General features: G+C 44.5%; 1 protein-coding gene across 7 annotated transcripts in view; it reads left to right on the top strand.

Moving 5' to 3' along the window:
- The window catches only part of SPSB1 (splA/ryanodine receptor domain and SOCS box containing 1), a 36,609-nt gene extending 22,106 nt beyond the window's left edge, over positions 1-14,503 (top strand). For 2 of the 7 annotated variants that reach the window (XM_054085962.1, XM_054085966.1), the window contains exons 2-4: positions 6,619-6,768; positions 7,923-8,755; positions 12,354-14,503. In XM_054085962.1, the coding sequence (XP_053941937.1) occupies positions 8,062-8,755; positions 12,354-12,481 (822 nt within the window). In that variant the 5' untranslated portion in view covers positions 6,619-6,768; positions 7,923-8,061 and the 3' untranslated portion in view covers positions 12,482-14,503. The other 5 variants (XM_054085968.1, XM_054085969.1, XM_054085965.1 and 2 more) reach the window with 4 other exon arrangements.
- Positions 14,504-15,046: the final 543 nt, after the last annotated feature.

Here is a 15,046-nt window from a genome sequence, read left to right as displayed (position 1 = left end):
GTCTACAGACCTTTCTGAAGCATCTGCTAAATTTCCTCTGTGAGGAAAACAAGGCAGACTTCACTTTTTTCACTGCAGTGGCTTCATTGCTTTATGCCCCTGCTGTCCCAGCTCCTTTGCAATTTGTAACTAACCTTTAATAGGAGGGAAGTATTCTGGTGGGAATTTGTGCATCTGCTTTTGTCTGAGCTGCATTCATCATTACAAATGCTTTGCAAAGTAACCTCTCTTCTGTTGCTTAGCATCTAGCAGAAAGGCCTACTGCTGCCCTGCAGTTAACAGGAACCGGCTGGGTCGGTGGGTGGTGGAAACATGCAGAAATTGGCTTCTTCTAAGGTGGCTTAGTTGAGGGCGAGTGGTTATTGTTACTTGAGGTTTTAGTTTACTCAGATGTGCTGCTGGGAGTAACTTAAGTTCTGTGCTTTGGAGAACCAGACGCTCCATACATGGTGTGGGAGGGCTTGCTGCCTCCATCACGCTGCCTTTCAGCATTGCAAAAGTAGCTGGAAAAGTTCTCTAGAAACTGCCTAAATCATCTCAAGAAGAGGAAATTTGGATTGCTGTCTTCATACAGACAAGCAGATTCTTAGTGGTTACAAGTCCTAGCAGTGTTGCCTGATCTGCTCTTGGCTTCCTTGGACAGAAGCCTTTCCTGGTGTATCTTGGGGTGAGCGTGCTTATGCCTTGTGTAAAGAAGAGCAGAGCTCTTGGTGTCTGCTTGGTAGATGGATAAGGCTGTTTGCTTAGCAAGGTGGCTTGCTAACTATGTAGTCTAGGTAAATCAAATGTTGCCAAATACTGAATGTCTTGTTCTCCTCATCCCTGGCATATCTTGAGTATGGTTACTTGTCAGAGGCCTCTGCTGGAGGATTTTACTTTTTGGTCTTTGATGAGACGTGCCATCTTTCTTAATTTTCTCTTGCCCAACCTCCTGTGAGCTCACAGTGACTGCAGTTTCACTTTCTGTGGAGGGCAGGCAGCCCTGCCAACAGCTAAACCTGCTGAGCCAAGCTGCAGTAGGCGGGGCTAAGGAAGCTGCCCCTGTGGCAACCTTCTCTGTGTAGAGCAAGGCAGCAGGGAAGCTGGTAGTGCTGCCCAAACCCATACTTTCAGTGAGGGTTACCTGGCGGGGCCCTGATCTAAGCAGAGTTGCAACACTCCGAAACTAGTTCTAACCATGTTGTTAGTGCAGTTGTTCCTGTCGTGTGTTGTGTAGCTGCTTGGGCTCTGCTAACACAGCAGTAGAGAACTTCAACAGCATCGGTGAGCTCACTTTTTTCCCCAAGATTTGGTCAGCATTTAGTGGGGTAGCAAGGGTGCTAAAGCAAGAATGGTGCTAAAGTGACTGTATCGGTGCTGGATACAGTGTCAGTCTTACTGTGGCTGGTTTTTGCAGTAGGCAGAAGTACAGAGTGCGAGGAAGATGATCTATTTTTTGATGCTAAGAATTAATGCCAGGGAAAACTGGGTGTCCTATTTCTTTGGGGCTAAAGTTTGAATGCTGTTTGAGGCATGCGAGTTCCTTCCTCCCCACCTCAGTTAGGATGTTTTGTAGCATTGCTGGTCCGTCTTAGCTTTTAGCTTGGTTTTATAGAATGTCAAAGTGATCAAGGGACCTGTTAGCCTCGGCATCGCCAGAGGGAGGAGGGAGAAAACCTCTGATGTTGAAGTAACTTTAGAGACAGTGTTAAAGAAGGGCTAGCACTGTGAGGGGTCTCTGGGGAGTTTCTGGCATACTAGTTGTGCACATACCTGAAGGATATCATATGAAAGGTTACCCCACAAGCTGTTGCCAGCAGGCTAGTTGGCAAACTAACAGTAGTGTTGCTCCCTCTGTATTGGCTTGTGGGGTGAATGTTCAGCCCAAGAAAATGGACAGAGTTTACTTGGTTTTTCTGGTAAAATCATGGAAACCCGAATGAAACTATGGAGTGTGTTTTAGTTTCCTTTATTAGTGCTGTCTGGGGTCTTGGAGTTCAGCTTTCCAAAGCTGTAAGCAAGTAGATGACCATGTGTGCAATATGTTCTTTCCTTCTCCTGAGGTGTTTTCCAGGTTGGAAATCTTTAAGGCAGGGCTCTGATAAATTGTCTGTAGAGCGCTCGGAGTATGCTGGTGCGTAAAGGTCTGGCCTCTTATATGTAGAAGTACACACAGTACACATTATGGAGGGGAAAAGAGCCACAGTAAACTGACTTGAAATATACTTAAAGTAAAACTAGATTAGGGATCAAGGAGCTTCAGAGCCTTACTATATTCTTGCAATTAACGTTCCAGAGAGGTGCACTGTAGGTATTGAGCTGCAGAGTAAGGGAGGACCAATGAGGAGCCATGGGTTTTCTCAAGTAAAGTTATCAAACCTTTTGTAGCCCTCTAAAGTGCTGCTGGTGCTCCTTTCCATTTGAGTAGAACTGAAGGAGAATAGCTTCCCAGTACTCAACCTCATGAAAACGTATGTTTTCGGTGGCAGAGTGCCTCGTGGTGCTCAAACAACCGTAGGCATCTTCCAGTAAGTTTGGGGTTTTGCTTCCCTTTGCTTTGGAGAAGGTGCTTCTAGAAATCTTAATGCTGTGCTAAGCCTCTGGAAGCACTTCAGCAGCACAGGAGTTGGGTTGGAGTGGCGAATGGTACCAGCAGTGATAGTGGATGCCTAGTACTAGTACTTCACCTTGTGTCCAGAAGTTGAGCTTGGACTTTGAGAGCTCTTCCTACTGTACAATTTGCTTCCAATTAGAGCTGAAAATCTGCACAGCAGTCTATTAAAATTCTTATGTCGCTCTGAGATTTTGATACCTGAAATAACCTCCCACTGTGTGATAAAACTTGCGTGGGCACAGCCTTTTGGTTTCAGAAAAAATAATGAGGGCATCCTGAGTGAGTGTTCTTTGGCGTAAGTTCACTGTACTGATAGCTTGAATTGCACTTTTAGTGTGTGTTCAGATGAGGTAGATGGGTTTGATTGCCAGCATAGGTAGGAGTGAGGTGAATTGTCTGGGAGCAATAAGAAGCCTTGTTTTGATTGTGGAGGACTTATTTAATCTAGCTGTGAATTGTTTAAGGGGCCCTCTTTAGCCTTGTGTTTGCAAGGTGTTCCCCTAGGCTTTGAGGACACTAGGGAAGTGTTTGAAATCAGGATTTAGTTATTTTATTCATACTGGGGGACAAACTATTATGCTGTGGAGAGTTGAGAAGGCCATCTGGTTCATGTCAATGCCTAAACAAAAGCTGGACGCCAACTCTGCTTCGTAGCAGAACAGTTCTCCCCATTCTGCAGCAGGATCTTTGATGCCTTCCATTGTATTTCTGCCATCTCTTGCCTTGATCAATTTGCAGCAATCAGTTGTTCTGAACCTGGTGTATCTTTCCAGTAGGGCCTGCTTGCTCTGAGTAGCTAAACTGAGGAGAGGTCTAATGCTCACTGAAAATAGCAGTGAGCTTTTTTTTTTCTCGGAGATGCTCTTAAAATTTTGTTGCAAAGCTTTTAAGCCTAGAAGGTCAAAAATAAAATCGACAACAGCACGGGAGTGGAACAGAGCATCATGGGGAAGAGTTTATGATTACAAAGCAAAGCAGAATTGCAGCAAGCCTGCTGATATGAGAGATAAAAGCTCTCTCAGTGCTTACACTTGTGCTTACACCTGTAACAGTTAAAAGGCTTTGAATTAGACAGTTCCCTAGCATATTTGTTCATTTCTGGCTGTCTGTGTCTCCTATCAAGCTGGCCGGAGCATTACTGTATTAATTTAAGAGGGTAAGCTTTACTGTATCTGTCCTGCTGAGGGTAAGTGCCTGCATTGTATTGTGCATGAAGAAGTTTTTCCTCTTAAAATAAAAGAGGGCATAATTGTGCTTTCTGACTCTAGGGCAAGGTGCCACTCTGCAGTTGTAGACCAGACTGATGCCAAGAACAGTGGAGCCAGCTCAGAGCAAGAATTGCTGCCTTGCCCTAATAAGGAGCCGTGTTGCCCTTAAATATTGGCATAGGGTGCTCAGTATCTGACCTGCTCTCAGTCTAATGACTTTTGTTCCAGTCTTTTTTTTGATTGTCTTTCCCATTCGCTTTATTCTGGAAAAGAGTCAAAACTAATGCAAGTAATGAGTGGTGCTTGTGTTCAGGAAAGGCTGCTTTCTTTTTGGAGCAGATGGGGAGATGGAAATCCGATCATATGTGCTTCAAAAGTCCCTTTTCACTGTGGTGATTCCCTTTCTAGTGCAGCAGCCTTGGGAGAAATATGATCAAGCTTATATTGGCAAAAGGCAAAAAGTCATAATGAACGAGGCATTGTTTTGCTAATGAAGAGCACAGAATTGTGTTGTCATACTTCTCCTGAGCATTTTGTGCTTCAAAGAAGTCTGCAATGATACTCCTGCAGTCTGGCAGTCTGCTTTGTTTTGGTTCTTGCTTCCTACGCAGTGTTCCCACATGTATTGTACGGCTCTCAGGGAAATCTCTACTGCTCCTCCTTCTGCCAGTGTTTTATTCCTTTATCCTAATTGAAGTTCCAACAGCTGATTTTGCCTGTAGACGTCCAAGTGTGCTTTAGCCAGTGCCTTGTTGTCAGCTGCTGTCCATATGCCGTAGGCTTTGGGAATGCCAGGTAGTTCATCCAGTACTCATGATTCAGTTCTGTTTCTGCAGCCTGATGATCTTTATCGTTTTGATAATTGTTTTGCCTGAGCAAACAACTTACACTGAAACTTCAATGCTGACCAGAAGCAATAGTTTTTAATGCTCCTTTCCTGGGGAAGGGAAGAGGCCTGTTAGGATGACTTCACAAATCTCTCCTTCATAGTTATGATGTCAGCTTTGAGGTGTAAAACTGCTAACTTGAGTACACACAGGCATGATGGCTTAAAGATGGGACAGTGGGATGATGATGAGGAACTGCTGTTAAACCTTTGGATAACTACATGCAATATATGTGTAGAGCTGCAAAAGCAGATGAAGCAGTGTAGCAGGTTGATTTGTAGGATTCATTGTCATGTTGTGCCAGTGTCTCTATAAGGCAGCTACAACTGTGTACTTGAACCTGTACGCCAGCAGCTCAGCTCACGTCTCTGTTAGCTTGTTCTTAGGATCCTTTGGTTTGAGATGCCTCTGCTCCTTAGGCTTACAAAGCAAGGGTGCCTGTGCCCTGAGAGGCTGGGAGACCATGTGTGCCATGGGAACACTTGGGCCCAAGCACCTGCACTGTGGGGCAGAACAACTAAATAGCATCTTGGGGGAGGTGTTGCGCTGGCATCCAGTGCCTGTGCTATCCCACAGTTGGTTTTGCTGTTACTTGCTTGTTTTCAGCTGTTGAATAGCTGGCTTGTGTAATTCAGGATTTGTTTTGATGTTGTGGATGGTACTTACAAATGTCTCTTATCTTACCAGCTGATAACACGACTAGACCTTATTTAAATGGTAGTTGTTTAATGAGCCATCATCTGTCAGTGCTGTATGTCTGAGGTTGCTGAATAGTTAGAAATAGCTGTATTGCTGCCTAATAACGTGCATTGGACTGTGACAAAGAACCTCGGGCATTTTCCTCTCCATGCATTAAAAAAGGGGGGAGGAAAGGAACAGTAGTTCCTGTCTTTTTTACTACCAGATTTGAGCTCACTGTTCCGATGACATACTCTGGACTGGTAGTAAAAACCTGTGGGGAAGCTGGTGGTGAATTGATCTCTAACTTAGAGCATACCTCCACCTTCCCTGTCACCTAGCTGAAGCCTTGCTGCTTATGTCCAATAACTTTTTTTTTTAAAAAAAAAACCAGATCTGATTCATGCTGTGTTTCCTATGCCAGATGAAGTCCTTGGTTGTGAGTAAGTGTTGTGACTGCAGCTGGCAGGAGCCCCAAGCGATTGCCTCACTTCAGGAAATGTTAAAATAACACTTTTTTCTTAGAAAGCTAGTTCGCTCTCCTCCCACTCTAACGCTCCTATTAGCTGCCCCCAGTTTGGCAACTGTCTTAGAGGGTTGTTTGTGTTACTGAGTGAGAGCAGAGACACTTCGGATGCGATGCTGGAAGAGAGGTGCGTGAAGTGAGCTAGCGTCTCTAGCCAAGCTGGCTTAAACTGTTTAGAGGTTCCTCTGAAATTTGGAAGGAAAAATACTAAACTGTGAGAAGAATCTTGCTGCTCCTCCCCCTGGACTCTGTCTGAAGCTGGATTTTTTTCTTGTTGGAGAAGAGAATCTGCCTGAACTGAAGTTGCTCATTTGAGACCAACCATACAGCAGGTTTAGCTGCTCTCTCTTGACTGCAGGAATTCAGTGGGGCCAAAAGTACCAATAGTTGCTGGAGTGGTTTTGTGGGCTGTTTGGGAGTTGCAATCAGGCTTCCAAGGTACTTAACAAAGTTTTTGTGGAGTTGGAAGAGAACTATTTCCTCAAGCCTTACCAATGGCTGCTAGCTGTTTTGCCAGCTGATCTATGGAAGGTTTATAACTGCAGATGGAGCAGCTTTCATTTTTATTGCCTGGCTCCTATCTGTTTGATCGCTGCTGTGGGGAGATGGTTTGTGGTCAATGCTTTTTCTCTTTTAGAACTGTTTGTGCCGAGGGCATAGAATTACGGCTTGGGAACAACAAGAGACAGTACTTGTGTGTCATAGCAATATGTATCTTTACTCCAGGGGATCGCTTACATCCTAGAGGTTCCTCAAGAAGTTTAATTTTCAACTGTCAGCTAAAAAAGGAAGGAAGGAAGAAGACTGGAATTTAGGCGTCTTCATCTAATGCCTGTCAGATCTGGGAGCACTGTAAAGGAAGCACTGGAGTACCAGGTAACTGGAGTACCAGATAGGAGAACACAAAGCGCTAAGCTAATATACAATAACGAGCTGTTTTAGACCCTTGAAAAACATTGCAGGTACTAGGCCTGTTTGTAGTTCCTGTTTGTGGTGCCAGCCTAACTGTGATTCTCTTACTTAGCTAGCACACGAATGTATCTCTCCTGCAATGCATCCTGCTTTCCTTTCCCTATAGTGGAATCTATACTTAATGTTTTGCATTCTGAAGGTTAGCTCTAACCTCTCTAGAGAAGCCAAGGGAGGAGTTTATTCAGTAATGCCACTCTTTCCTGCTAGGGGTAGTTCAGACTAAAGCTTTGCAGAGCATTTTTGTGTAGAAAGCAATCCCTCACTACTAGGCAGCTGTAGCATGTTACTTTAGGGTCCAAAGACAATGCAATTGTAAATGGGTCTGTCTTTGAGAAACTGACTGAAGAAGTTTGGGCTCTTTTTCTGTGTATTAAATGCTTTGTGTGTTTTGGCTCTATTGTGGCTAGCTACAGAGGTGGCTTTGGCAGGAGAAAAAATTCTCCATGGTAGTTGGAAGGAGCTGGAGCAGTCGACACCAGCGGGCAGCCTGGCCCTTCGCTGGAATGCCTTGCGCAGCCTGACCTTGTGCCATGAACTAGGGCTAGGAGACCAGACAAAAGTATGCTTATACAAGGCATTGTTTTCAGTCCTCCTATCAACTGAAGACAGCTGGGGCGGGGGGGGGGAAAGTCTTACTGTGCACTGGGTTATGAGCCTTCTGTGTTGAATAAACTCTTTTCATTGAATTTGCCAGCCTGGTCTACATGTAGGTGATCACAATGTAAAACTAAGGTTAACTGGAGGCAGCCTAAATACAGATGTCCTGTCTTAGAGTGTAGTAATGCAGTAATAAGGAGCAGTGCTTTTGCCGTGAAGAGACGAGCTCTGGTGACTGAATCTATGCCTTTGTTAGACAAAGAAGCAGAAATTCCAATGCTTTTCTGAAGGGGACTTTAGAAACTTAGGATACAGATCGAACAGTGTCTCTACTAGGCAGTGTGCTGGTGGAAGGGAAGGACAAGTCAAAATAAACATTAAAACCGTGTTTTGCGAATGTTGCATACAAGGCTGTATATGCTAATGTTTAACTCATCCTTGTTTTTCTTTCCATCCATTAGGCAATACTGACTGGTGCACATCTTAACAAGGTCTCCTAGCAACCTTTCCTGTATGAATGGCTGAATGACAGCAGGAGCAGACGGGTAAATCGATGAGCTTGCCTTGGGAGCCTATAAATAGGCAAAATCAGAACGCACAATGGGTCAGAAAGTCACAGGTGGGATAAAGACTGTGGATATGAGGGACCCTGTATACAGGCCGTTGAAACAGGAACTCCAAGGACTTGACTACAGCAAACCCACACGTCTAGACTTGCTACTGGACATGCCTCCAGTGTCATACGAAGTGCAGTTATTGCATTCATGGAACAATGACGATCGCTCGCTGAATGTATTTGTGAAAGAGGATGACAAACTCATATTTCACCGGCATCCGGTGGCTCAGAGTACAGATGCCATCAGAGGCAAAGTGGGATATACGCGAGGACTGCATGTGTGGCAGATCACGTGGGCAATGAAGCAGCGAGGCACGCATGCTGTGGTTGGGGTGGCCACAGCAGATGCCCCTCTGCACTCAGTAGGGTACACAACACTTGTAGGAAACAACCATGAATCTTGGGGCTGGGACCTTGGGCGCAACAGATTGTACCACGACGGCAAGAACCAACCAAGTAAGACCTATCCTGCCTTCTTAGAACCAGATGAAAACTTCATCGTGCCAGACTCCTTCTTGGTGGTTCTGGACATGGATGATGGGACGCTGAGCTTCATTGTAGATGGGCAATACATGGGTGTTGCATTTCGGGGACTTAAAGGGAAAAAGCTATATCCAGTGGTAAGCGCAGTGTGGGGACACTGTGAAATACGGATGCGCTACTTGAATGGACTTGACCGTGAGTATAAATCCCTGTATTTGTTCTAACAGCACATATCTATGTGCAGCTTAAGTACAGGCTTACTCGACCATCCCGGGGAGGGTTTTCATTTTTTTCTGGGTATGAGTACTTCATGTAAGCAGTAGGATTGCTGGACACAGCTCTGAATCCTTACTTAAGGGTAATTCACAAGTTTAGATGTACACATGTACTGTTACTGAGGCACTGCAGGGAGCAAGCAGGGTCTGGGAGGGTAATGCGGTGGGAGAAGGTGATGCTAGTTGTCTGTCTAGAGGTGACAAAGCTTTCTATATTGCTACTAAAGTATCCACAGGAATAATATCCTTCTGCCAGTTGCATTAATGACAGTGTAATCCTGGTGTCTCTTTAGAGGGAACGGAGTCTGAGGAACTATCACCTTCTTTAAATGGGTGATGAAGGGACTTCTAAAATCCCCTGTGGGCAAGAGTGAGATCTGTCCCTATCCAAGGAAATGGGAATGTCTTATTTCAAAGTAGTTGACTTCACTTTCAGTGCAGGGTGTGCTCGTTTCTAGAGAGGGGCTGGATATTGTAACCAACCCAACTTGCATGCCAGGCCCTTTTACTAATGGGGACATCAATCTCTCGCTAAGCTTTGTAATAAATTTGGCTGTCCAAATGTGCTAAAGTCTGTTATCTCTCATAGTCAGAAGTTTCCACTGGGCCAGACTGTGACTCAGCCCTCTGGGTAGGGTGGAGGAGAGGGGTGAAGGAAGCGGATTAAAATCTGGATTTATGTTGTTAGTAAAATAGATTTGGCAGTATTTTTATGAAAAGAGCAGTGTTTCCCCTGCATTCCAGAGCAATGTCTGCCCAAAGGCTGCAGCATGCTGGGCTTGCTTTTTTGTGCTTAAGTATTCAAATGCTTGGCCAGCAATGGCAAACCCCTGGCATTGGTGACATGAAGTACAACAAAGTTGATACTGGGCACCAGCAAAATCAGAAAAGCCTTGCAAAGAGAAAGGAGCAAAATCTACAAGTGCTTTGAGAAATACACTTCAACTCAGCAGACCAAATAGAGCTCTTGGTAGAGAATTTTCTCACCACAAGCAAGAAACCCAGCTCATTCTGCCACAACAGCTTACAGAACGGCAGTGAATCCAGTAACCATTTTTTTTGAAGGGTTAAAGCCAAAATCTGCAACTCCCCTCAAAGCCAGCGAATCTGTGGAGCTGTTGGCACAGACTGTGCTTAGCAAGGAAACGGCCACCTCCAGTATTGATTTCGTTGTACTGTGCTCTTAGCATAGGAGTGAATTATGGGCATGAGGCCAGGAATGACGGGACGCACTTTTGGCACAGGCAGAAAGGCAGTGTTTGACTCTAAACGCTTCTGAGCATTCAATAGCAACACTGTCCAGTGACCGCGGTGCTTGTGAATGGAAGAGGTCAGGTATGTGTGTGCTTTCTCTTTTGGTCTCGAGATCTCCTGTCAGACTGGGTTATCAGTGCAAACTAGATGAAGAAAGAGTGGGAAGAAGATTCTCTCCTTTTAAGGCCATTGAACTGGGACGTGTTTGTTACGTCAATGCCTATAGACGTTGAAGGTCAGGGCCCCTTATTCTCTGGGATGCTGGCTAGACAATGTCTCTGTCCCAGAGAAGGGGGAATTGGGACAGAGAAGAAGGAATTTGGACAGATTTTAAATAAAGCGTGTTTGTACCCCAGTGGTTTAAGACTAAGCTACACCAGGAAATCCCAAAGGAGCGCTGCTGGGAACAGGCTTCTCTGGCAGTATCGCAGTCAGAGCCGAGATGTGCAGTCCAGCTGGAGAGACCTGTCCCTGCAGAAGAGGCAGCATGGATCCTGAAGCAGGTCATAAGCAGGCAAGACCAACAGTACCTTGGCCTGATTGCAGTTGTGTTTTCACTTGTGGCACAGAACGCGCATAAAAAATGATGGGGATTAGGAAGCAACAGCACTGCCCCGGTAGATATGTTTGCTCTTCATCCAGTTGTCAGTCCAAAAGAGGTGTGCATGTAGGTATAGGATTCCTCAGGAATAATGTGTGTTTGAAGCACTAGGAGAACTCTGGAGAACTGCTAGGAAAAACAATCTGCTGCAACTTCCCCTGGAGCAGGTAATAGCTTGTGATCTATAGCAAGGAAGGAGAGGGGGGGAAACAGGGCATTGGTTCAGCTCTGGCTGCTACCTTGAGGAGACAGACTGATTCAAGCACGTGTTTCCTGACTTTGTTACCAAGTCTCTCCTCAGCTGACAAACTCTCCTTCTCACAGACTTTTTGCCAAAACCTGGATAAAAATTAGCTTTCTTCACTTTTCTTTGGAAGTGTTCTCTACATGGAGCAGTGTGACTGTTTACTTTTTCCACAACAGAATCATAGTGGCCTGATCAGAGGCTACCGACAACACTCTGCTGTTTTGAGCTTTTCAGTGTTAGCTGTTATCTCTGCACCTGGAAACAAGAGATTTGTATTCAACTTGCTGATGGAATGAATTCTCATATAAATTGCAGTATCGTGACAGTGCTCAGCAAAACTGTTTTCCTTGTCCCTCATCTGTTTAAAGGAGCTGTATGGCTAGTCAGATTAATTTGACTTGGAGTCCTGGAAGTTAGACCTGTTGGTATCTATCAAGGTTCCTGAAAACTGCAGCTTCTTGGCCCAGCTTTTCCATTCGTGTGGACGTTTTTAGGTGTCTCTGTTCAGCTCAAGATGTTTGTAAAGGCAGCTTTCTAATGGTGCATGCTGAGACCTCGGGCTGTTAAAAGCATGTTCAGTTAACTGCTTAATTTGGGATATCTTTGTGTTAGTCCTCTCTTGTGGGAGGAGAAACGCCTTAGGCTTGAGCAGCATGCTCTGTAAAGGTGAGCTTTGACAGGCTTCGCAACAGAAGCTTTGAGAAACTCATCTGTATCTTCCTTCTGTGGAGCTGTTGTGTTAGCTCTGGCTTTGACCTTCGTCCCCTCGATGTTGTGAATGACTCCTTGGCATTATAGGACCCCATACCCAGTTCCTGAAAAGCTAGTATTCTCTTTTTTGGTGTTTATAAGTGCAGAATGCAAAAAAAGGATAGCCAAAGGCTTGTATCTTTCCCAGATTTATGACGCAGGATGGAATGCCTTAATGGAAAATGTCACGATACAAGTAGTGACAAAGCTTTGGCGGATGGCCTTGTCTTTCATGAGAAGTATGTTGTACAAATGAAGGGATTGACAGCTCTTATACGAATGTATGAGACAAATCCTGCTAACTTCTGGGTGCCCATACCCCAGGATGCTATTACACTGCTGCAGTCTTACTTCACTGAGTCTCTTGCGAAGGCTTTTGGATACTGCAGGGCGATATCTGTTAGTGGATTCTCATATGTTTTCATTGACACACGTGTATGGTTTAATAATCTCTACAGAAGTATCATGCTCTGCCTGTCTATTTGAGCTGAAGTTGCTGATATGTGAAGGCTGAATGGCTCAGGTCCTGCAAACACGCCAGGCATTCACTTTTCTTGCTCAGTCTCTTTTTGGTGGGGGGGTGGGTGCAGGGTACGGTTAGAACTAGCAGAATGAAATATCTACCTTGTGGGTTGGGATGTTAATGTCTTGGGTCTCTTTTCCCAGCTGAACCACTGCCTTTGATGGACTTGAGTCGGCGAGCTGTGAGGCTTGCTCTGGGCAAGGAAAGACTGAATGAGATCCCTACGCTGCCACTGCCAGCGTCCCTCAAGAGTTACCTGCTCTACCAATGACTTTCATGTTCAAGGACAGAGCTGGAAGCAAGGCAAAATACCAGAGCTGAGTTGACCCACTGAGCAATGGGTTCTGCACCCTCGTGTCATTGCTACTGTTGGAACTCCTTGGCCAAAGTATTCCTGCCACTGCTTAAGTCTCCATGTGCCCTTATTCGCAGCTGTAGTTCTGTTCTTTGGAAGTCATTTCCCCAGCAGACTTACAAAAAGAACATTTACAGAAGCTCTGTGCTTCCCTGTGTTTCCTGAGAAAAGGCTGCACTGCATCTTTTGGGTTGTAGAGCCTAGGAGTGAATGATTTTTCTGTGCTAGCTAAAGGGAAGAGGATGATTTTGGGAAAGGGAAGACATTGGGAGTAGAAATGTTAAGACCGGGTACTAAGAATGGAAAGGCATGGGATGGCCAGTATTATTAAGGAGAGTCTGGGATACCAAGAAGAATTAATTACTGAGCTTTTAAAAACCAAAATAAAAAAAACCTGCCCTCAAACCTGGAAACACCAAAAATAATAACCCTTCCACTAGGGCACTTATTTTTAAGGAAGTGGTTGTGTCACTAATGTCTGTATCTCTGCCAGGATTTTTCACTGTGCTCTAATGTTAATTCATGGACAGCCAATCCTGCCTTCTTGTTGATCATCGTTGCAGGAGTACTCCTGCTCCATCCTGTGTTCTGCCTCCTCTTAGCGGGTTTGACTCAGCTGGGTGAGCAGGCTCATCATGCCTTTACCTGCCCTCTTCTTGACTTAAACCTGGAGGTTTTAGTCTGGGATCAGGAGTTCCTTGCTGATGTGAGGACAGGGAAGGGACAAATCTCTCCTGCAATAGGGTGAGAGTGTCTGAATGAGCTGAGATCGGTTATAAAGCTACAGGTCCTGCCTTCTTGGGTCTGCTTTCAGTATAGCCCGTTCCACATTAAGGCCTTAGAGAAAGATACTCGAGTTTCTCTGATGGCTCTGCCAGGGAATTCTCTTCTTAGATAAGCTGCTTAAAGTCACCCAAATCAGGTTTTGTTCTGACATAGACTGTTGACATAATCTCCACCTAACGATGCAGCAGGAATAGTTCTCTCTTTCTTGCCTGCGGGTGGGAAGTTGTCCCAGAGAAGGTGGTAGCAGTGTGGCTGCAGAAATAGCATCAGCAGATGAGAAATCCAGAAGGCGATTGCTGTGGAATGTAACTCGTGAGACATTCGGAGGCCAGTGGGGTGATCTTCAAGTACAGCAAGAAGAAACTGAACTTCTGCAGAGCTGGGTGTGGGGAGCAGGAGAGAACTGCAATAAACAGGACAACCAATTGAGGCAAAATCAGCATGTCCCAAGTAGGTTATCACCTCAGTAGCAAAGTAAAGAGGATGACACTCCTTAACCAGCAGGAGCTGTTCTCTCGACCTATCCACAGGTTACTATGCTGCCTTTCTGGGGTTATTTTGCACATTTCTTTGTCTTGAAAAATGTTTGTGTGGTTGGTTTTTTTTTTTTCCTCTTGATTGAATTATCCTTTCAGTTCTGTTTAGGTACAAATGAGTTTAGTTATTGAAAATGTTAATATATATTTGTGGTTTATGTATAAGAACATGTTTAAAACAGCTGCTGTAGGGTACCTTTTTGAAATAAACTACTTGCATAGTATATTTTTAAAGCACAGAATTGGTGCCAAGACTGGGTGGGGTGTGTTTTGCCCCTTTTTTAATCTAATGTTATATGATTTTATTTTTTTTTTTTAACATAGGGTTTGTATTAGTTTCTGTTAAAGGGTGGGACACAAGAAAATTCAGTGTGTATGGACACAAGAAAATTCAGTGTGTATGGAGCACTACTTGGTTGCCTTCAACTTGAACCATTGTCTTCCAGAACTCCAGGGAAGCAGCTGTGTTCTCCCTACTTCTAATGCCCTTTGTGCTCCCTTGTTTCCATCTCTTCTCACTTCACCAGTACATTGCTTTGTACGGTTTTAAATTCTGACTTTCTATTTTACGACTGTAGATAATACTCAGTAACCTAATAAACATTATTAAATATTACCTGATGTTGTTTTTTATTTGCATGCAATGATAAGACTTCTTTATATCTACTGTCTACATGAATGGTGAGCTTATTCCAAAGAAGCCAGCCCAAACAGGTAAAGCAAGGGCTGTTATAGCCTTGTTTCTGCTTGGAATAATATAAAGCTGCAATCTGAAAGGTATGTACAGGCAGAGGGCAAGCTGCAGCTATTGGTAAAGGGTGTGGGAGGGTGAACCCTGAAACATTGTACAGCTGCCACTAGTGCCTAAAAATGGCTACTCCAGACAGATCAGTAAAATCTGAGAGACAGCAGCCTTGGTTTTCTACTTTAATTTGGTTTAACCATTGACTTATAATACCATACTCATTTTCCTTTAAATAGATTCAAGTGTAATAGATCAGGGCTCTGGTTGTCTTGCCAGACTTGATGCCTCCTGCAGGCTTGCCAAGTTCACTCCTAGATGACAGCAAATGCCTTTTCTTTTTCTTCCAGGAAAGAAGCTCATGTGAAAACAAGTTGCCAACCTACTATTTTGTTGATACCTGGCTGTCACTTCTCT

This window comes from Cuculus canorus, chromosome 21, assembly GCF_017976375.1.
Source record: "Cuculus canorus isolate bCucCan1 chromosome 21, bCucCan1.pri, whole genome shotgun sequence".
Taxonomy (NCBI): Eukaryota; Metazoa; Chordata; class Aves; order Cuculiformes; family Cuculidae; genus Cuculus; species Cuculus canorus.
This window is presented reverse-complemented; position numbering and strand designations above follow the sequence as displayed.